Source organism: Ochotona princeps, chromosome 3, assembly GCF_030435755.1.
Source record: "Ochotona princeps isolate mOchPri1 chromosome 3, mOchPri1.hap1, whole genome shotgun sequence".
NCBI lineage: Eukaryota > Metazoa > Chordata > Mammalia > Lagomorpha > Ochotonidae > Ochotona > Ochotona princeps.
The window spans coordinates 34,786,506-34,809,266 of NC_080834.1; the positions used below are offsets into that span (position 1 = coordinate 34,786,506).

Sequence of the window (22,761 nt, forward strand, 5' to 3'; positions counted from 1 at the left end):
TTGGCTTGTGCCCTTGCTGGCATTTATTACATTTTTGTCCTTATTGCCCAGTTTCTGGTGAAGTAACAACAGTCTGAATGACAGTATCCCTTGTGCCAGATTGGTCTAGTAGAGTGACATGTACGGGGTGGGAGAATCTCCAACTTGACCTCTGGGTCGGGGCTGAAAAGGGCTGAACTGGCATTTCTGTCCTGATAGAGCCACCGCTCTGAGCCTGACGGGCAGAGTGGGTGCTGGAGAAAGGGTCTTGTCATGAGCCATCCTTGTCTGTGAGGAGCACCTCCTGTATTGTGCCTGTGTTTTGTGTGCGCAGTTAACACTCCATGACTTTCCAGTAATATGATCAGTGAGGTCATATGATGCTTGCATTAAAGATAGTAAGATAACTAGTTCAGAGATTAAAGTTGCTGAATTCTTAGTGCATTTCGCTTGGGTGTGATTACCTTGTTCCTAGAAAAATGCTGAATGAGATTGAGTTGATGTAGTTTTTCACAGTCCCCTAGAGTTTTTGGGAGCAGAATTGAAGCCTTACGAATTATACAGTGACTGCATTTTAATGAAACAGAGGTAGATAGATATCCTGCTTTTTAAAGCTGAGAACTTTGTTTATTCTGACATCTTCACATTTGTTTGGTTTCATTAAGAGATTGCTCCAGTGCTGCTGATTTGATTAAATCATAAGCTGTCTTCTGGAAAGCCTGCCACTAGGCAGACTCGAATATTTAATACCATTAATTATTATGCTATAAAAATACCGTGTTTCCGGGTAAACCATAAAAGGAACACATTCTTTTTTCCTCTTTCTTTATAATAATTTGAATGGCTGTGGACTTCAGCTTTAAATTGCTAGTAAATTATTGTAACTTTCCATTGTTTTCCTTTCCCTGTAGTCAACCTTGCTTGTGTGTTCCTTGCCTTAAGTTTGGTCCTAAAATAACAGTAGTACCTTTGAGTTTGGAGAAGGGAAAGAGGTCAGGGTGCAGACTCTTGAACTGAATCAGTGTTGCTAAGAAACTTGAGGAAGAGCCAGGAATGTGTTTTTAGGGCTTCAGTCTCATAGCTTTTTCTGTAGACTCTGTTAAAATATATTTCAGTTCTCCCACAGAGAAAAATTAGATTCTTAATTTAAAATTGGATAACTAAATTCTATATGATTAGCTGTTAAAGTAAAAGATTGTTAATTTCCAGGGCTTCAAATATTTCAGGTACTTTTGTCTGTTCCTGAATAACTCTTTTAATGGGTGAATGGGAAAGTCTAAAGCATAGTGTGGTAGTAGTAACTACTTAGAAAACAAGTGAATGTTAACGATGAGTCTCTGGACTCAGCTGTCTGAGAATCATTGTAGATTTGGGGACATTGTTGCCTATTGTGTGGCATATGAAAGAACAAAATGACTCCAGTTTTACCTTTTTTGTGGACATTTGCTACTTTTGCAATGGAATCATGAAGGTATATAAAATTGCTTTTATTATAGGCATCTTTGTATTCCATCTGCCTTTTTAAATTTTCCATTTGCAGTCTGTTCAGTTCAGGAAGCTGCTCTAACACTTGGTGCCAGTGTTCCCAAAATCGAAATAATGTGTTTTCCATTTGCACTAACCATCTAAATAATGTGTTTTCCATTTGCACTAACCATCAGGAAACTAGAATTTCTGGTTTCCTCAGGTATGTGTAATGGTCATATTAGTGTTCTGTGCCAAGTTTCTTAGCATCTGGTTATAACATAATATATTCATAAAGGAAAACATTTTTTTAAGTTAGGTCTCATGTTCTATATAAAAATTTCATATTCTAGATGGATCAAGTAAATATTTTAGCTAGGGGCATTAAATAACCTGGGGCAAAAATCACTGATTTTGCAAGCTAACAATTTATGTGAATAATTTTATTACAGATTATGGAACAATTTAAACATTTGATAGGAAGAGAAGAGCTTTCTAAATTTGAGATATATTGATTTATGACAGGTTAGTAATAGCTAGGAATTTCATTAATCAATTTGTTTTTTATAATGTGTGATAAAATAGTATAACCGGTTACCATAAGGTACTTGATATATTTGAATGGTGAAGCAACTTAATGTTCAAAATTGGACAGTTAGTCTTTTCCTCGCTATAGGTAGAGCTATTTTCATTTTTCTTTTGGTTTTGGACAGAGATAATGGTTTGCTTTAAGTTAGAACAATTGCATTGCAGATCATGCTGATAGGAAGTTGCAATGGGAATTAGAAAGGCTGTTTCTAAGTACTTAAATGTTTCATTTTAGAAGAAATATTGAACTTTTTGACAGTTCTTCACTTGCACTGTCTATGAATATGGAAGTGTTAACATTCCTTAACCAAACTTTTACTCCATTAACTTAGGCGCTGCACATTCTAGCTCTGTGGATTAAAAGAAGAAGTGATGTTTTCTAAACATTGTAAAACTGAATTGCTGCTGAAACCCTGTTGGGGATTCATGATTATTCTGACCATAGAGAGGGCACTTTTTCAGAAACCCGGAAATAGTATGGAACCCCCAAAAGAGTAAGCGGCTGAGGAGTTTGGTGTTACGGAGTTTGTTGTATTTTTACAGGTGCCACTGATTAATGAACTTGAATCAGCAATTCATCAGCTGTACAAACAGCGAGCTTCCCGCCTTGTCCAAAGACGACAAGATGATATTAAAGATGAATCCTCGGAGTTTTCAAGCCATTCAAGTCAGTCCATCTTGAAGGTTTTTATTATTCATTAAACAACCTTGTTTACTTAGTGCAGCCTAATTAAAATTAGACATCTTGGAGCAATTTTTTTTTTAAATAAGTTTCCTGACTTGTGTCAGGTAGCTCTAATAGTCACTACAGCACGTAGTTGTATTGTGTTTCAGAAAACACGGCTTCGCAGGAGAGCTTGGAAATATGCGCTTCTGTTCTGTCCGTCATCTCCGCACGTGTTTTCTCCTTCTCCCCGTAGAGGATAGAGAAGATGTTGTTAGTAATTTATCTTAAAGCCATTCTCTGCCCTAATTGATTGTCTTTTTCTACTTTCTTCATGCTCTTAACACCAGGACAGTGCTGTTGTTGATCACAGTGAAGGATTTTAGGGGCTGGGACATTTTGGGTGAAAGGTTTTGAGTTGAGAGACTGGAACGTTTGGGTGTATATGAGGGACAACTGTACTGGATAGCGTTAGGAGTTCGGGGTCTAACCCATTGGATAGGCAGTAAATTTTCATTTTATATATTCCTTTCTGCAGTTTAGCTTATATACTGAGTTTTTTAGAAAGTCAGTGATGCCTATAATTCTTGGAAATTTTGTATAAAAAACAAATAAAACTTATATCCCTTTCATTAGGAGGTGTTAAATAGTGTAGCTAAGACTAACCAGATGTATTAAATCTTTTACTTCCATTTTTTTCCCGTTGCTCTCCATGTTCTTGGTGTTCTAATATGAGTGTTTCTGCTGTGGATTCTTAGTGGTTTGCTTTGTCATCTTTTTGTTCCTTGTGCCAGCAGTTCTCAAGTAGAAATGTGCATGAGATCTAGCCAAGATGTTCACTGCAGTGCAGATTTCCTGATCGTAGCCCTAGAGATTGTTACTAGGTCTTACCTGTCCAGAAATCTGCATGTTATACAACCACTCCAGGTGATTTAAATATAAAGGACTCAAATTTATTGTTTCTGAAACATTGCTTTGCCATACACTGTCCTCCAAGTAAAAAAAAAAAAAAAAAAAAAAAAGAGAGAGAGAGAGAAGACAATGGATCGCTGAAAAATCACTCAGGGCTTTAGGGAGTTGTCACTCGAGTGATGTGACCCTCGGAGCTGAGGCCAGCTCAGCTGTAGCCTCTTTGGTGGCTTCCACTTTCTATTTTTGCTACACGAGTCTTAATTTCATTATTGAAAGTGGTCACTTCAGTGACTAATGCATCCTTCCAGGTTCACTTTTGATCTGGACAGAACCAGATTTCTGGGACTAACTACAGGTAAACACTGTATGACTGTGAAGGAAAAGAATTTCCTCCTAAGTGAGTTGTGTGGGTTGTACATATCATCAAGTACTTTTTCTCCTACGTATAGCCTGTTCTCTGCAACTATTTATGAATTTTGAAATAGGATTGAATGATGTGTTAATTGGATTGAAAGTTGGAAAGAATGTGAGAATGAAAAATCCCATCATAGAGGGTGTTACTATTCAATAAAAGCAAAGATTTGAGGATAGTTACAGGGAGACTAAGAAATCAATTGATTTTCTTACATTAAGAAGCAAAGAATAGCCCAAAATCCATTTGTTTTGTATTTTTAATATTCATCCACAATTACAGAAATGAAGAAGGCTTCATTTCACTTGAGTCATCTACAGTCATACTTCTTTCATAATATACATTCTATAACCATATAACAATAGCAGTATTTTCAGTTTTAATTATAGTGATGGATATTCTTTAAAGCATTTGTTAAATGAAGAATACCCCTTAAAAATTAGGAATCATTTCTGTAGCATGGGAATATTTTTAGCTAGTTCACTTAGGGTTATAATGAACTCACGGTTGAGGTGGGGATGATGTATTTTTTGTTGATTGTAGTAATTTTTTACTAATTAGTGAGCTCTGGAGTGCACCTCCCATCTAAAACAAGCTGTTTTGCAGTCTTAATGAAAACTCTAGTCAGGGCCGTAGGAATTTTAAAATAGGGTTTAGAATAGGATATACTGAAATAGAAAGTTACTTTTTGGTGGTGGTTTTCCTGTTGCTGTTTTTGATGATACATCTCTGATAATGGGAGGGAAAGCACTAACCTTAATTGGATTTGGATTTCTTTCATCTTTTCTTGTGATTTCACCACTTGATATATACCACTTGATCCCTTCGGTTGATAATGTCCCATTCCAAGTCAAGTATCTCTGACTTGAAATGCTTGGGAACAGAAAGTGTGTTTTCATGTCCATACAGTGTCTTGGTGGCAGGCCCCAGAGCTGGTTTGCAATATCTTGGTGGTGTGGCAGGCCCCAGAGCTGGTTTGCAATATCTTTGGTGAGTCCCAGAGCTGGTTTGCAGTATCTTGGTGGTGTGGCAGGCCCCAGAGCTGGTTTGCAATATCTTTGGTGAGTCCTAGAGCTGGTTTGCAGTATCTTGGTAGGCTCCAGAGCTGGTTTGCAGTATCTCGGTGGTGTGGCAGGCCCCAGAGCTGGTTTGCAATATCTTTGGTGAGTCCCAGAGCTGGTTTGCAGTATCTTGGTGATAGGCCCAGGGCTGGTTTCCTCTGTCCCTGATGCTCACAGCCTGAAGGTGATGTCATACACTGTTGTTGTTTTTCATGCCTGTGTTTTATATGTCACCTGATAGAGGTGAGGTTCAGGTGAGAAAGGGTGTGGACATTTTCACTTGTGACATGTTGATGATCAGCAGGTTTTTTTTGAATTTTGAAGCATTTCAGATGTTCAGATTAGGGATCCTCAGCTCTACAGTCCTATTCCTGGGGAACAGTGAGTAGGGTCTTCACAAAGCTCATGGAAAGTGAATATTATGAATAAAAGCTCTACACTGACTTCAGAAGATTTTTGCACTTAAGTGAATTTACGTTTCAGTTATGCTTCTCCATGACATTTTTGAGGTACCTTCATATTTCCCAGAAATTCTTCACAATGTGGAACTGAAATGGAAAAACTAGGTAGTGTAGCAGATAGATGTTGTCCTTAATGATCCTTCTGCCTCAAGCGAGAGACTGGAGAAATGTTTTCTGGGGCAAGAGAACGAACCTAGAGAAAAGAACCTGGAAAAACAGTTATCTCAGCTCCCCTGTAGGAATTAACACTCCGACAATGCTGCACACTCCACTTCCAGTTTCTTGTAGTGATCACCAGAAGGGCCAAAGCAAACAATAGAACAAAAGGTACTAAGGCAACAGGCAAAAAGAACAAGCTTTTAAAAAATATTTAATGCATTACTGATATCAAAGGATGATAGCAATGTGTTAATGCAAGTATGGGATAATTTAGTAGAGGAATATTGTAAGGAGAAGAACCATGTCTTGGAAACTACAGTTATCTACTTGATAACTGAAGCATAAATTTAAATGAAAGTTTTGGTAACCAAAGCCAGAAAATTAACCTAGAAAGTTTTTAAATGAGAGATTGAAAGTGGGAGTGAACAAAAATACAGGAAGTGTGCCAGGAAAGAGTAGTGCTGAGAAAGTGTAAATCTTATTCATGATACAATTTTCAGTCTGCAGTCTTGCTTTGTCTGAGAAATAGTGCTAGGGAATAGAGTTCTACAGATTAGCTCTTGCATCAAAGCTATTATGTCTACCTACCTGTGTTTCTTTGCTGTCATTCCATATCATTCAGCATGCAATGTTAAGTTCTTCTTAAAAGTGTGATCTATGATTTTTCCCTTTTCAGAAATAATTTAGATTTTTTATTTACTTGGCTACCATGATGGTATAAACTAACTAGTCCAGTAACATAGGCATAGGAATAGTGAGTAAGCTCAATTGTGTTTTTGTAGGATTGTGGAAACCTTGAAAACAAAATTATTCTTTGATTATTCTACGTGTTTTCATGGGAATGCAGAATAATACTGAGATTTGTTCTAAACTAAAAACCTACCCAGTTTGCTGGTGATTGCAGAGTGGTGTTGGGATTAGCAAGCAGTCTGTCATGATGGCTTATTCTGTGCAAACTCTTTCCCCCTAATTGCTGAAGAAAGGCTTTTAATTGTAACCATTGTTGTTTTACAGATAAAGCTCTGATGGCACCAAATCTTGATTCCTTTGGTCGTGATCGGGCACTGTACCAAGAACATGCAAAACGTCGGATTGCAGAGCGAGAGGCCAGGAGGTAATTCTGCAAAAGCTTGCTGCTTTGTCTGGGGAGGGAGGAGTCGCTCTTCCATGCTTTGGGAACTTGGGGATGTTTGTTGTTTAGGACTCGTCGTCGGCAAGCCCGAGAGCAAACTGGGAAGATGGCTGATCACCTTGAAGGCCTTTCGAGTGATGACGAAGAAACGTCCACAGATATTACTAATTTCAACCTGGAAAAAGGTTAGGTGTTTATTTGGAAATGAGACCCGTCCGTTTGGTTGCTGCATGGGGGTGGTTTTTACCATGAGGTGATTGGAAAGTTTCATCGTGCATGTGTTAGGGCCAGAAATTTGTATTCATTGTTATTTCTGAGTATTGTGATGAATCCTCAAAGGCATGGGTCATATCTTCGCACAGAATTTATTTATTTATTTAGTACTTGCATACTAAGATTGAAAAGAATGAAAAATGCTTGCTGTGTCACCAAGTTTGTTTTCTTGGTTTGAACATGGATGTGTGTTGCTGAACCATTTGAAGAGTAACTTGTGGGCATCATAACATTTTGCCTGTACAGACTCTGTTTTGTAACAGCAGTGTTGTTCTGTGTGTGCTCAGTACCATCATCATGCATTAAAAAATTAACCTGTGCTTCCTAATATTGTGTCCCCATTAACTATCCTCAGTGATGTCGCCCTAAAAGCACGTTTTGGGGAAACTGTTTTGTAAGTTATTTTGAGGTTTTTGCTTTACATTTTCCAAGATCAGATCTATCTAAGCAAGGGTCATGCTCTGCATTGGAAAGTCAGATATACAGACAGGAGGAGAGACAGAGAGGAAGATCGTCATCTGCCGATTCACTCCCCAAACAACCACAGTGGCTGGAGCTGAGCTGATCTGAAGCCAGGAGCCCAGAACTACTTCCGGGTCTCCCATGTGGGTGTAGGGTCCCAAGGCTTTGGGCCATTTTCTACTGCTTTCCCAGGCTGCAAGCAGGGAGCTGCATAGGAAACGAGGCCGCCAGGATTAGAGCCGGCGGCCATAAGAGATCCTGGTGTGTATAAGCCAAGGACTTCAGCTGCTAGGCTGTTGCGTTGGGCCCGGTTATTGATTTCTTTAAACCTAGAATGTTCTTGAGAGCTTGACACATTTGGTATATCCCTGTTATTAGTTTAACACATTAAATTCTTAAATCAGGCAGCTTATTTATAGAATATCTTGTGTTCTGGATTGATCTGTATGTTTTCTCATTTAACTTCTTCATGTGTTCATTGTGCCGATTGAGTATGATTGGTCTAATTTTAGTATATGTGCTGCCGAAGAGAGCACTTACAAGTGATGGGTATAAAACTCTGGCTCCCAATTCTGAAACCTTTTAGTGTGATGTGACACTAAAAGTTTTAGGTTTTGGAGCATTTTAATATTTCTTATTTTCAGATGCTGAGCAGTAAATACACATTATCCCCAGATTCTAAAAAATCCAAAATTAGGTCCCAATGGTTGTGTTCATTTACTCTATTGGAAAGGCAAAGAGACAGAAGATTTGAGCCATCCTCTGTTGCCTCTAAGGGATACATTAGCAGGAAGCTGGGGTTGGAAGCAGAGCGTGGACTCGAACTCAGGCCCTCTGCTGTATGGTGCACATGTCTGAGTGGGGCCTTGACCACTGCCTCACGTGCTGTCTCTGGCCTGAGGGTTTCAGATAGGAAATATTCACTCCCTGCACATTCAAATTTGGGTCTAGGAACCTAATGAGATTTAGATGAAGCATTTTTTGTTTTGTTGGATAAGATTCACAAGATTCTGCTTCTCATTAATAGTGACACATAGAAAACATTAGCTGTTTCCATTATTAGTGATGTTTAGGCAGTTTTGCAGTGAAGAATGTCAGAATTTTACCTCTCCATTGAAAAAGTCTCTTTGGGGACAGCTCTGTGGCGTAATAAGCTAAGCCTCTGACTATGGTGCCAGCATCCCATATGAGCACTGGTTCGTGTCCTGCCTGCTTCATTTCCCATTCATCTCCCTGGTTATGGACTGGGAAATCAGCAGAAAATGGACCAAGTTCTTGATTTCCTGCACCCATGTGAAACACCCAGAAAAAAGCTCCATGCTCCTGGCTCGGATCAGCCCAGTTCCGGCCATTGCAGCCATTTGAGGAATGAATCAGTAAATGCAGTATCTCTCTCTTTCTTCTTCTGTGTCTCCTGTCTATGACTCTGTCTTTCAAATAAAAATATGTTTTCTCAAAAGGTTTTTTTTTTCCCAAGCCATGTGGGGCTTCATATGAATGTTATTCCCAAATAACCTGTCACTTAAAGATCATAATATCCATTTATCAGCTACGTGACTGTCAGTTATTATAGTCATCTGTGGTCTTTGAAAGGTACAACATAATTGGCCCCTAGTCATGATGCTCATAGGTTATTGACAGAGTGATTGGTAGACTGAAAAGGTAGCAACAAAGTTTGTTCTTTATGGAGTCAAGCTGCCATGGTAACTGAAATTTGAATTATATCATTGGAGAATATTGGAGGTATTGTTTAACCAAATCCTGGCCACAGAAAGTTGTACATGTTGCATCCATGTGAAATAATGACAAATCAAAAACTAAACTTATCTGATTAACTATTGATCCTTCGTTAATGAACTTATTGTGTTTATAATTGAGCTGCTATGAAAATGGTGAACTGTGTTTTTCTTCATAATAAATTATGATTCCCTGATGGATTTTGTCATTACTGCTTGTAGATCGAATATCCAAAGAGTCCAGCAAGATTTTTGAAGATGTCCTTGAGAGTTTCTCCTCCATCGACTGTATTAAGTCGCAGTTCGAAGCATGGCGTTCAAAATACTACACTTCCTACAAAGATGCTTACATTGGCCTTTGCCTGCCCAAGCTGTTCAACCCGCTCATACGGCTGCAGCTGCTCACCTGGACTCCTCTGGAGGTGCGTGGCTGCTGTTCACGGTTAGAGAGCAGTTTTAATCTCAGAGAAGGAGATGTGAGCTCAGGCAAGTGTTTTTCAGGAGAGATAGGACCTGAGTTTTAGTGAACAAAAGATTTTGTCTGAGTATTGTCTTTTACTCTGAAAGGCTAGAAGCAAATATGCTTTCTATTTTAAACCTTTGTGTAACGTTTGGAATGTGTTTTAGGCAAAATGTCGTGACTTTGAGAATATGCTGTGGTTTGAGTCTTTGCTGTTCTATGGTTGTGAGGAACGTGAGCAAGAAAAAGACGACGTGGATGTTGCACTGCTACCTACCATTGTGGAGAAGGTGATTCTTCCTAAGCTGACAGGTAAGTAGCCCGTGTCTCTAGTTGGGTTTCTCAAGCGTATTTGTAAATTTTTAGTCCAGAGTATATTTCCCACAGACGCTCATGCTACGTGATAATTATTAACTGGCCAAGAGATGGCAGAAGAGTAAGGTAAATCTGAACCTTGGACTTGGAGATGACCTTGGGGTGGTCTTGGAGTTAGATATAATGATGGATCCATTAGTGAGTTTCAGAGCTTCACAGACTACCCGAAGTAACATTGAATACATAATTTGGGCAGAAATGTCTCTATCTAGGAAATAATTTCAATAAATGCCATCAGTGTATTACAAGCAAATTAGAAAATGTTGATATGGGAACCTATTTTAAGTAGAAAATTTTGATTTTAGAAATTCTTTGTCACATCTTAACATAATAGAATCTTTTTCACCCAACCTTGATTTTCATTGAGTAGCAAAAGCAAGAGGTTTTGCCTCTACCAACATGTGGATTTGTCTCAAAATTCCCACAGTGGAACGGAGAAGAGAGCTTATATTAGAGGTGGGAACAGAAAGTCAAGACTGGTATTTATCATTAGAAGACTTCTTCACTTCAGATTTAAGTAAACTCCAGTTTACTTCTGTCTGTCAACCTGTTACAGTTTTTTTGTTTTGTTTTTGTTTTTCTCTCTCAATAGTGATAGCTGAAAATATGTGGGACCCTTTTTCTACAACACAGACTTCAAGAATGGTTGGAATTACACTAAAGTTAATAAATGGATATCCTTCAGTAGTAAATGCAGAAAATAAAAATACACAGGTAATATAGTTATTATCTTCCAGAAGTTTTTCCCCCACCTCATTTCTGAAAATACCCAAGATTTGAGAGAATGAGTGGTAATTCTAAACCAGTCAGAAATTTCTGCTGACCTTTCACAGCCCAAAGTATGCAAAGTTGGAGATACTAATTTTCAGCATTAAAGTCTGTATAAAAGTAAGATGTTATTAGTTGAGATAGCTTCCTGTTTGTTTTGTTTATTTTCAAACTACCACACTGCCAACTCAGCCTATCAAATAACCCTTGAAGAACTGTGTTGCTGGGGCCAGTGCTACAGCATAGTTGACTGATCTTTCGTCTGGGATGTTGGCATCCCTTATGGGCACAGAATTGGGTCTGGCCTGCTCTAGTTCTGATCCAGCTCCCTACTAATGTGCCTGGGAAAGCAACGGAAGATGGTCCAAGTACTTAGGCCCAGATACCCACATGGAGTTCCAGGTTCCTGCCTTCAGCCTGGCCTGTCCATGGGGGTTTCAACCTTTTGGGGAGTGAACAAGCAAATGGAAGAGCTCATTCTGACTTCCTCATCTCTAACTTAGCCTTTCAAATACATGTCAAAGCTATAAGCCAGTTTGGACTATCCTAAAATCTGCCAAGTTCAGTAAAAATTATGCTTCAACACAATAAACTGCTAAATACTAAAATGAAAATAGACACGAGACAGCTGAATAGTATCCTATAGCCATTTTAAGGTAGATGGAAGCCAGTTGTATACAAACTAAAATTGAAATGTTAATGAAGTCGTCATAGGATGTGGTTAAGAACCTGCATTTTCTAACATCAGTCACTCAATGTCAATTAACCCCATAATATTGGAAACTTGTTGATGTTATGTTATGGCTTTTAATTGGTCGGAACAATATTCTGCCAGCTATGCCTTTAGACCAGAGTTGGTCTCCCCAAGAAACTGTTAAATTGAGCTGGACAATAAGATGCTGGACTCTATGCATGGCACATGCTTGCATTGAAAGAAACAAGACTAAACGCATGGAGCTTCTCCCTCAATATCCCCCTTTACCTAAGATACATGATGGAAACAATATGGACATAATAGTATTACCCACTTCCCTATACCCCCTGAACCTTTTTTTTTTTTGTTCTTTAACCGTAATTAACTATGTAAAGATTGTCAACAACAATACAATAAAATAGATTAAAAAAAAAAAAAGAAAGAAATAAGACTGGATTTGAACTGTAATACTGCAACAAGGTGGAGCAATCCACCATGGGGGGAGGGCACTGAGAGGGGTTGGGGGAACCTCAGAGCCTATGAAACGTTGTTATAAAATGAAATGCAATAAAAAAATTTTTTTTAATTGTTTAGAAAAAAAAGATGTGTTTCTGGGGAATAAGAAAAACGTTAAACTACCAAGATAGTTGATAAGTGATTGTTTAAATGCTAAAACATTTAAACAGCATATGAAACAAAAGCATATTTTTTATTAAAGCACACAGCAGCTCCTGGCTGTGAGTGGCTGCAGACTGTTAGCTGGTTGAACATGGAGAAGGTGCTCTTCATCCTTGTGGAATTTTCAGTGACCCCGTTTGGGAAAACTAGATGAGTCTGACCTTAAATATTAGACTAAGAAGTATTAAGCATTAATGACTTCAGAGACTTCTATGAAGAAAACAAAAAAATAGAAAAAATGGATAATTCAAAATTAGTACCCATTTGATTTGGAAGAAGGCCTTTTTTTCTTTGTTTTTGTTTTGTTTTGTTAAAGCATAATTACAGAGTGTAGGTGAGAGAGAGATCTTCAGTTCGCTGGTTCACTCCCCTAATGGCTGCAACAGTTGGAGCTAGGTCGGTCCAAAGCTGGGATCCAGGAGCTTCTTCTGGGTCTCTCACATGGGTGCTGGGTCCTAGAACCTGTGTCATCCTCCACTGCATTCCCAGGGAGCTAGATCAGAAGTGAAGCTGTCAGGATTCAAACTGGCACCCGTTTGGTATGCTAGTGCCACAGACGGACGCTTTGCTTGCAATGCCAAGGCTCCAGCCCTGAAGGCCCGGTTATATTATCATTCAATAATATGTATGATCTGCTTTAAACTGCAGGTATTCCTAAAGGCACTTTTATTGCGAATGAGAAGAACTTTAGATGACGATGTGTTTATGCCTTTGTATCCCAAAAAGTAAGTGATTCTTAAGAATTTGTTAAATAACTCTCTTCATTATTTTTCAAAGAAGGCTTGTAAAGTTCTGGAGAACTAAAGATAGCTCAGAATAGAAACTTCACCTGTGCCAGATAAGCCAGTGTCTGAAAGAGACCAGCTGGCTAGGGACTGGGACTGCTCCGTGACCAAAGAAAGAACTTAATGTCTCCCATTCTATCTTCCTGTATATAATTGTTGGAAATTTTGAAGAATTATGTAATTTTTTGCTTATTTTTATTTGTAGAAATCATCTGGTAATTATCTGGCACCTACATATCACATATAAAATATTTAACTGTGGTGTATTTCTCCTCTTTTTTTTTTTTTATTTAGTGTCTTAGAAAATAAAAATTCGGGGCCTTACTTGTTTTTCCAACGACAGTTTTGGTCTTCAGTTAAGGTAGGTGTGCAAAGGTGTCAAGTTTTGTCTGGCTTTATATATTGTATTTTGAAATGTATTTTACTTTTTTTGGTTTTTTATTTGTTTAAGATTCAGTTACTATTTGAAAGACAGGATGTCACAGAGAGAGAGAGACCCAGAGAAAGGGAGAAGTCTCCTTTCTCTGCTGGTTCAGTCCTCAAATAGTGACAACTGCCCAAGCTGAGTCAGACTGAAGCCAGAAGCCAGAAACTGCTTTCCGGTCTCACACACGAGTGGCAGGTCCCAAGAGTCTGGGCCTTCAGCTGCTGACTTCCCAGGCACATTAGCAGGGAGCTGAATTTGAAAGTGGAGCAGCTGGGACTTAACCTCTGATCCAGGGTACTGCAGTCACAGGTGGCAGCTTCGTCTATTACTGTAACATGCCAGCCCTGTGTTTTAACTTTGCTTACCTCTATAGATCTATTTTCTAATACAGAATTTCCACTTTCTAAACTATGTTCTAAAAACTGTTCAGGTTTGGTGTTTCCACAGGAGAAAATTTTATAGTAAGGTCCAAGCTGCTCCAACAAGGTGACTAATTAAGCTACAGTTCATTTATCCAACAAAATTGAGTTCCTTAGGTACTCTGCTGTGTTTTGGTGATGCTTCCCAAGGTAGAAGTGGAGCCTTCATGGCCTTTAAAATCCTGCTCAGTTGGCAGAGAGCAAACCATCATAGGAGTGTTGCTTATCAAAGGTGAAGTTGAAGGTAGAGTGGGAGCATGTGACAAGGGGGATAGGACTTGTCTAGGCAGCTGTCACAGACCTCCTTGTTCTCTGAGGAGGTGCTGCTTCGATTGTTAGAAGACTAAGTGGGAGTGGCCCTCCCCTGAGAACGGACTAGAGAAAGTGCGGATAGAGGAGGAAAGTCTTGATGGTAGCAAGTTCCTGTGAAAGGCTTTGTTCTGAAAGTTCCAGGAAGCTGTAGAAGAGGCTTTGTTTTTTAAAATTAAGGCATAATTGGCTTACACTCACTCTTGAGGAGTTTTGTGAGTTCTACTGAATGAATCTGCTTAACGTCCTCACTGTCGAAGTGAAGATGTGTAACATTTCCATCATGCTTCGAAACTCCCCATGTTCTCTTGCAGTTGAGCCCGGACTGGCCCCTGCCTCGTGTGCTTCATGCCGGTGTTTGCAAGAATGTCAACAATGCAGTCGTGTGGCAGGGATCCTTTGAACTACTGTCTGTTTTTTTAAAGATATTTATTTTTATTGGAAAGCCAGATTTTACAAAGAGAAGGAGAGATAGAAAGATTTTCTCTGTCTACTGGTTCACTCCTCAAGTGGCCTCAGTGACCAGAGCTGAGCTGATTGAAGCCAGGAGCTTCTTCTGGGTCTCCCATGTAGGTGCAGGGTCCCAAGGCCTTTCCTGGTCCTCCTCTACTCTCCCAGGCCACAGCAGGGAGCTGGGTGGGAAATGGAGCTTCCAGAACATGAACCAGAACCTACATGGTGTCCTGGCATGTACAAGGCAAGGATTGAGCCGTGAGCCTTTGTACTGTACTGGGTCCCAGTCTGACTTTTTCTGCTTACCATGATACTTTATGATTTATCTGTGTTTTGTGTTAGCAACACTTCATTCCTCCTTGTTGCTGAGCAGTAATCCGCTGTGAAGTGGATTTTATAGCAGGTTTGATTTTGTTTGCTTTTTTCATCCATTCCCTAACTGAGGGACATTTCCACTCTGAGGTAATGATGAATAAAGCCATGGGAAGGGTTTCCTGAGTACATGTAGACTTTCATTTCACATGGCTAAACCTTGAAGCTGTTTCCCAGGGGTGAGCATTTAGCCTGGCGGTAAGGATGTTGACTCAGACTTGCAGGGCCCACTTCCAAAGCCCTGGGTTCAGAGCCTGGCTCTAATTCCCCATTCCAGCTTCTGCAGTTGCAAAATCTGGGAGAGCGGGTGTCTACTGGGGTCTTGCCGTCTCTCTGTAACATTGTTACAGGGCTTCTGGCTCAGCCTAGGCTGCTGTGGACATTTTGTGTGTGAACCACTCCTGAGGAGCATGGTTTTCCACTTGTCTTGCTACCTCTCACATAAGTAAAGACACAGGGGGAAGAAAACCTTTCCAAAATGACTATGCTACTTTTGTATTGTTTTTCCAGCAGTACTTCAGTGGTCTAATTCTCGACTCACTATTGCTTTTATTATGTCATTCTGCTAGATATGTATTGATATCTCACTGTGGTTCTGATTTGCTTTTTCTTAATAACTGATTCTGTTGAGCATGCTTTTTGCTTTTATGGACTTACTTGCTGTCTGTATGTTCTTTGGTGAAATGTCTGTTCAGATCATGTTTTAAACTGGGCCATTCTTACTGAGCTTTGAATTCTGTCCTAGATGGAGAACTCCTTCCTTTATCCTGTCAGGGACTGTGCTCTAGATTTCATATCTAACAAGTCTTTGTCTAACACAAGGCCATACAATTTTTAATTCTATTATTTCTTCATGTTTTGTGTTTGTTTTGTTTGTTTTTAGGGGTTACAGAGGGAGGGTGATGTCTCGGTTGTTGCAGTGGCCAGGGATGAGACAGGCTGAATCCACAAGCCAGTAGCTTCATCTGGGCCTTCCTGGTGGTGGCAGGGGCACAAGTATTTAAGCCATCCTTTGCTGCTTTTGCAGGGAGCCAGATCAGAAATGGAGTAGTTGGGACTGAACCATAAGCACTCACAAATGTTGGTGTTGTTTGTGGAAGTTAAACCCTCTGCACCACAATCCTGGCCTTTCTTCTAGGATTTTGTGTTTTTAGGTTTGCATTTAAATGTGTAGTCCGTTCCGGATTCATTTTATTGTAGAGTATTAGGCTTGGGTTAAGATTCCTTTGTTCTCGTTTGTGGGAATGATTCCCTTTTCTCCTTTAAATTGCTTGACACCTTTGTTACAAATTAGTTGACCATATATGTATGAGTTATAGGCTTTTAGCAGGGAAGTGACCTGAACAAATTGCTGTTTTTAAGATTTCTCTAGAGTTAGTATAGTGGCATAGTGGATTAAGCTGCTGCTTATGCCTTCCATCCATGTTGGAGTGCCTGGTTAAAGTCCTGGCTACTCTATCCACCAGCCTCCTGCTAAGTCATGGGAGGCAGCAGATGACGGCCTAGATACTTTGGTTCCTGCTACTCATTCAGCACGTCAGGTGGTGTTCCTGGCTGCTGGTTTCTGCCTGGCCCAGTGGTACTGCCTTTGGGGCGTGCATCAGCAGATCTCAGAGGTCTATTTATCTCTATGCCTCTCTCTGCCACTTTGCTTTTCAGATAATCTTGTTTCTTTTTTAAAAATCATGTTCTTATGTGAAAATAGCAGAGGGAAAATCCCAGTACCTATGAAACTGTCACGTAATACAATGTAATTAATGTATAAATTAATTCAAAAAATGCAATAAAAATATTAAAAAAATAGCAGAGGGAAATAGGGTAGACGGGGTATTAATGGTAACAGGAATTGGTATTTATTGTGCATTTGCAAAGGTGCTAAGCAGAGCCACTCTTTATGTAGAATAATTAAATCCTCAGAGTGACTCTCTGAGATAGACACTACATTTGACAGGATAGTAAGATGGAGTCAGCTGCTCAAGGCGTTTAACTGGTAGTGGTCGGTAGGGATGAGACTCTAGCTGAAGACACTCGGACTCCTGAGCAGTTCTTCTCATTGGGGTCCCATGAGAAAACACTTAAATGGCCTAAGGCCTCATTTTATATATAATGAATTTTGTTCTTTCCCATGAATCCAGAATTAGCTATATATTATCCTTGAGAAAATTAAATCTAGTGCCTTCCCGCATCATTTTCAGTAGGTTTCTTTATGCTGAGGATCCTGCTTGAGAGCGCTGCATTCTCACTTCCATTGGTAGTCACTGGAATAGTGGCACAGGAGGGTGGCAGTGGGCACTCAGGTGGACAGACAGGATGGCAGTAGAGTGGAGGGATTTGAGGGAGAGGTTGAGAATGACATGCAGGCTTCTGGCCTGAGCAGGTGACTGGAAGTTAAGAAAACTTAATGGTGGAATGGGGTAGGGCTTCCATGGCACGTTAATGGCTTTCACTGGGTTTATGAAATGTCAGCAGCTTTAGATGTCCCAAGATACAACTCTGTCTAGCTGTTGGAGATCTGTTAGTCGTTGGGGGAGTCTCGGAGTAGCTGAGGCACAATTCTGAATAGAAGACACTCAATGAGACTTTCCGTGGTACTTTCTGTGATGGGGCAAAACTCTGTGCTGACGGATATGGTAGTCACTAGCTACATTGGCCATTAGTGTTTGAGTAAGTAAAATTTAAAGTTCAGATCTCAGTCATTCTGGGAAATATGTAGACTCTTTGACTTTCTCAGTACTTGCAGTGACCAGTGTCAAGGTGCTTAATGACTAGTCTACTTTGTAACTAATTTATGTACTTAACCTTTTTTTTTTTCTTTCTAGCTATTAGGAAATTTCCTTCAGTGGTACGGCATTTTCTCCAATAAAACTCTTCAGGAGTTATCAATAGATGGTCTATTGAATAGATACATTCTTATGGCTTTTCAGAATTCAGAATATGGCGATGACAGCATCAAAAAAGCCCAAAATGTGAGTTTAATGATACATAGTATAATTTCTAAGGCACATTAAATTAAGATGAATTAAGCTTTGCATGAAGAGGGATTTGAGAATACTCCTGTGGCATAAAACTTTTAATAGTATTTGTCCTTGGCACCAGGAATACCTAGATCGTGTCTCTTAGTTTCCCATAAAGTTAAAAAGCTCTCCAGTCTTGTCTTGACTGACCTTCGTAACTGTGACACTTCGGTAGATGGCAGGCCAGATATTTGGTGTGTTTTGTCTGATAACGTCTTGTGACTAGCTTCAGATTCTGTGTCTGACGGGGTTTGTCCCAAATTTCCCTGGTGGAGTGCCCCTAAAGTTGACTTGTGTGACCCCGCACTTTGTGGGGAAGGTTTTCTGCTTCCTGGCCTGAGAAGCTTTCAGCTGCTGTTGCCCTTGGGCTGCCCCATCCCAGATTTACCCATTTCTTCAAGATCATCATTGGCTTCTTTTGCCGCTGAGCCCTTTCTGCCTGCTTGGGCCGATTTCCCACACAAGGCTTCCTGCTTTCAGCCTCACTGTGCTCACCTGGGCATTCTCTACCAGCTGCCATTGTGCCCCATTCGTCCTTCCTAGACTGCAACCCTGGGTTACCCTCTGGTGTGGATACTCTGTTAACCTCCCTCAAAGCCAGCTTGGCTCCTACTCCCAGCACAATTGTCTACTGAAGTGTAAGGGAGAGGCTACAGTTTCATGTCTATACCACACACGGTTTTACAACCAACATTTTATAAAGGAGAATTAATTTTATTTAGGCATCCTGGAATACTGGAAAATGAAGCACTTGGGTATCAATTTTATGTCTAGTTCATTTAAATATCAAATTATTAGTCTTTGATTATGAGTACCTGGCCCCATCAATTGGAGTAAATATTCAAATGTATTGTTACAATGAATGTACAAAATTTAAAAGAATGGCACCTCACAGTATATTAAACACTGTAGTCCAAATCAGGTCTTACAGCTAAATAAATTTATATCCATTATGTAGACTTAACTTTTAATACACAAATTTATTCTAATTATTTATTGTATATTCTTCTTCTGCCTAGGTAATTAACTGCTTCCCCAAGCAGTGGTTCATGAATCTGAAAGGAGAAAGAACTATTTCTCAATTAGAAAATTTTTGTCGATACCTTGTACACCTAGCAGATACAATTTATAGAAACAGTATGGGATGCTCTGATGTGGAGAAAAGAAATGCAAGGTAATGTTTTTGTACTTAATACTAATCTAGGGTTTCTTTGATCAAAATTAGTATTAAAGTGTTTAAAGCAGGCACATTTATATTTTAGTTTAACTTATGTGCTCACTTCATATTATAAATTTTGTATTTGTGATATTTAATATTTTTAAATATGCTGTTTATGAAGATATTATGAGTTCTGGTGAGGAACTTTGCTCTGGAGAGAGAAAAGGCCACGCCTTCCGTGTTGCCTTTGTGAAGGACTGGGCTGACCCCAGGCCCTTAGAACACCAGGGAACTTGGTCTTGACAGAACCATTGTGCACACTTAGACTAAGAGTTCACTTACAGGTTTGGATAATTCATACTTTCATGTTGTGTTTTCTGTTTGTTTCCACATCATAGACTACTGATTTGGGGCACAAACTTAGGCCTCTTTGTGGTTTTTTTTTTTTTTTTTCCATTTCTCTATCACTTTGCCTTTTAATTAAATTAATCTTTGGAAAATTAAAGATAATTTTGGTGACAAATTTTTTGAAATGTGTAAATTTTGATATGAGCATTTCTATGAATTTTCTGAAGTTTCCTCATATATATATATACATATATATGTGCATATCAATACATTTATGCATATATACATATGTATACATATGAACATAAGTATGTATTCACACACACCACACACGTATAACATGTATAGTACCTGGATTTTCTGTAATTATGAACTAATGTATGTTAACCAGAATATAACGTATTTTAAACTGCAATAATATCCTAAAGCTGATTTGGGACTTCTTAGAATTTTTTTTTTTTTTTTTGACAATCTTTGCATAGTTAATTAGGGTAAAAGGTTCAAGGGCTACAGGAAAATGGGTAAGACTATTAGTTCCGTATTGTTTCCTTCATGTATCTGAGGTAAAGGGGGGTTTTAAGGGAGAAGCCCCACCCGGCCCCCCCCCATGCCTCATTTTTGTAAAGGCTGTAAAGAGGGAATGTATGAATCATTATCTTTTTGTGGACGTTTTTATCTCCTATCTTTCTAATGTCAGAGTTTGTGTTTCCATCACATGCGACAGAGCCTTTTTGTGTTTCCTTTTTTTCTTTCTCAAAAAATAGTTTTTCTTGTGACAGTTTGTTGTCTTTTATAATAAAATGTAAAAAGCAAAAGTAAAGCTTTTAGTGGTAAAGATTCTTTGGCAGGTAGTTTTGGTTTAGTTTAATTTTGTTCATAGTGTGTATCATTTTGGTTTTGATTGGTATTCTTGGCACAATCTTTTTTTTTTTCAGTATGTTGCAGTTTTTAACTAGAAAATTTTATTTTTTAGACTTTGATTTACATACATTCAACGTTTGAAGGAGTTAAGTATCAGCAAGTAGTGTTAACTTTTCTGTAGTGTAGTGATTCAGCGACAGTTTGCAAAGCCCATTCCGTGCAGCACACATAATGCAGGTTCTATGTAGGTTGCAGAGTTCATAAAATGTAGTCCTTTCCTGAAAGATGGTTACTACAGTTTGTAAAGATTTATTTGTTTGTTTGTTTATATTGGAAAGGCAGATTTACAAAGAGAAGTAGAGACAGAAAGATATTCCTTCTGCCGTTTTGACCAACTGGCCACAGTGGCCAGAGCTGAGCCAATCCGAAGCCAGGAGCCTGGAGCTTCTTCCAGGTCTCGCAGGCAGGCACAGGGTCTTAAGGCTTTGAGCCATCCTATGCTGCTTTCCCAGGCCACAGGCAGAGAGCTAGATGGGGGAATGGAGCAGCCGGGATACGAACCGGAGCCCATATGGGAGCCCACGTGTGCAAGCTAGGGTTTAGCTAGTAGGCTATTGTGCCAGGCCCTGCTACAGTTTTTAAAGATGATAAGACAATTAGCAATGGCATTGGGTGTGCTTTTTCTCATGATTGGTTTAAATTACATGCTCAGTAAGATGTGGTTCCTGGGCTAGCAGCATCAGCACAATTAAAAGTTTCAGGACTACTGGGGGCATAACTGCCTCCTAGGTCATTCCAGTGTCTGCTACACTTACCTTAAAAGGAGCGTGTGGAGGGCCCGGCGGCGTGGCCTAGCGGCTAAAGTCCTCTCCTTGAACGCCCCGGGATCCCATATGGGCGCCGGTTCTCATCCCGGCAGCTCCACTTCCCATCCAGCTCCCTGCTTGTGGCCTGGGAAAGCAGTTGAGGACGGCCCAAAGCCTTGGGACCCTGGACCCGCGTGGGAGACCCGGAAGAGGTTCCTGGTTCCCGGCTTCGGATCGGCGCGGCTCACTTGGGGAGTGAATCATCAGACGGAAGATCTTCCTCTCTGTCTCTCCTCCTCTCTGTATATCTGACTTTGTAATAAAAATGAATACATCTTAAAAAAAAAAAGGAGCGTGTGGAATAATTGCCAACTGAGATGAGAAGGAGAGGCAGCTTATGCTGTATGTAGTGAGTGCTGCAGGAGCAGAAATTGGGCTGGCCTTGATGTGACTGGTTCTGCATGCATTCCAAAGAGCTGGGACTTGATTTGGGGAGGAACTTGGGGACATGGCTTTGTTTTCATTCTAGATACTAATGGAAACCTTTGATCAGAATAAAATTGTTGTTTGCTTTTTAACATGAGTCCTGCCACTGGACTTCATAAACATGTATAAGCTTTATAACATACACAGGTTTTATATAAACATATTTTTTTTAATTTGCCTTAGTTTGTATATCATAATTATTTTTCTTCTTTAGAAATGTATGGTCAGAAAAATTGGTTACAGTCTCTCAAATGTTCTTTAAATGTACTAATTCATGGATGCTGTTACATATGTTTCTCTTTCAGAGAAAACATAAAACAGATAATAAAACTTCTTGCAAGTGTTCGAGCTTTGGATCATGCTATGACTGTTGCAAGTGACCACAATGTGAAAGAATTTAAATCTTTGATCGAAGGAAAATAGATCTGTGAGACTGAAAAGCCTGTTTCTTTTAATACCATTCCCAATGTATAAATTTTGTATATATGTAAAGTTTCTTAAGCTGTAAAATACTGATTCTTGTTTTAATACAGAAAACATTATATTCGATACTGTGTCCTTAAATTCAATTTCTTCAGAATGAAAGGAATTGAGATTATTTCTAGAAGTCTATGAATGTTTTCCTTACTGCCTGTCATACCTTGTTTACAGAAGTATTTTGTATGGTCACTCAAATGAACCCTTTTACTTAATTGCCCTCTGGAAGCAATGTGTGCAGTGTAAGTAATTATGCGTATATATATATATGTTTATACCACCATGGGCTTACTTTCACACTGGAAATTGGCTGTGTTGTCTGCAGAGGAAGCCTTTTAGCAGAGGGAAATTACTCTGTAGCAAATGATTTTAGGAAGTTACTATACTGTTGCAACAAAAGGGCTGGCAGTGACTAAACCAAATGACCTTTTGATTGGAGAAGTTATCCCTGTAGCTGTCTGTGCTGCCTTAAAATGGAGAGTTGAGTTCTGGACTTAGTCTCTGAGTGAATGTTAAACTTTGTCCCTTGAATTGGCATTAACTTTCAAGTGCAGGTTTAATGTGAAC

General features: G+C 39.4%; 1 protein-coding gene across 1 annotated transcript in view; it reads left to right on the forward strand.

Moving 5' to 3' along the window:
• PAXBP1 (PAX3 and PAX7 binding protein 1) overlaps nucleotides 1-22,263 on the forward strand; it is a 36,569-nt gene extending 14,306 nt beyond the window's left edge. The window contains exons 8-18 of the mRNA XM_004588572.4: nucleotides 2,575-2,698; nucleotides 6,715-6,814; nucleotides 6,902-7,017; nucleotides 9,526-9,725; nucleotides 9,931-10,075; nucleotides 10,731-10,852; nucleotides 12,927-13,003; nucleotides 13,358-13,424; nucleotides 17,863-18,009; nucleotides 19,077-19,231; nucleotides 22,023-22,263. Of these exons, the coding sequence (XP_004588629.2) occupies nucleotides 2,575-2,698; nucleotides 6,715-6,814; nucleotides 6,902-7,017; nucleotides 9,526-9,725; nucleotides 9,931-10,075; nucleotides 10,731-10,852; nucleotides 12,927-13,003; nucleotides 13,358-13,424; nucleotides 17,863-18,009; nucleotides 19,077-19,231; nucleotides 22,023-22,140 (1,371 nt within the window). The 3' untranslated portion in view covers nucleotides 22,141-22,263. The remainder of the gene's footprint in view (nucleotides 1-2,574; nucleotides 2,699-6,714; nucleotides 6,815-6,901; nucleotides 7,018-9,525; nucleotides 9,726-9,930; nucleotides 10,076-10,730; nucleotides 10,853-12,926; nucleotides 13,004-13,357; nucleotides 13,425-17,862; nucleotides 18,010-19,076; nucleotides 19,232-22,022) is intronic.
• Nucleotides 22,264-22,761: the final 498 nt, after the last annotated feature.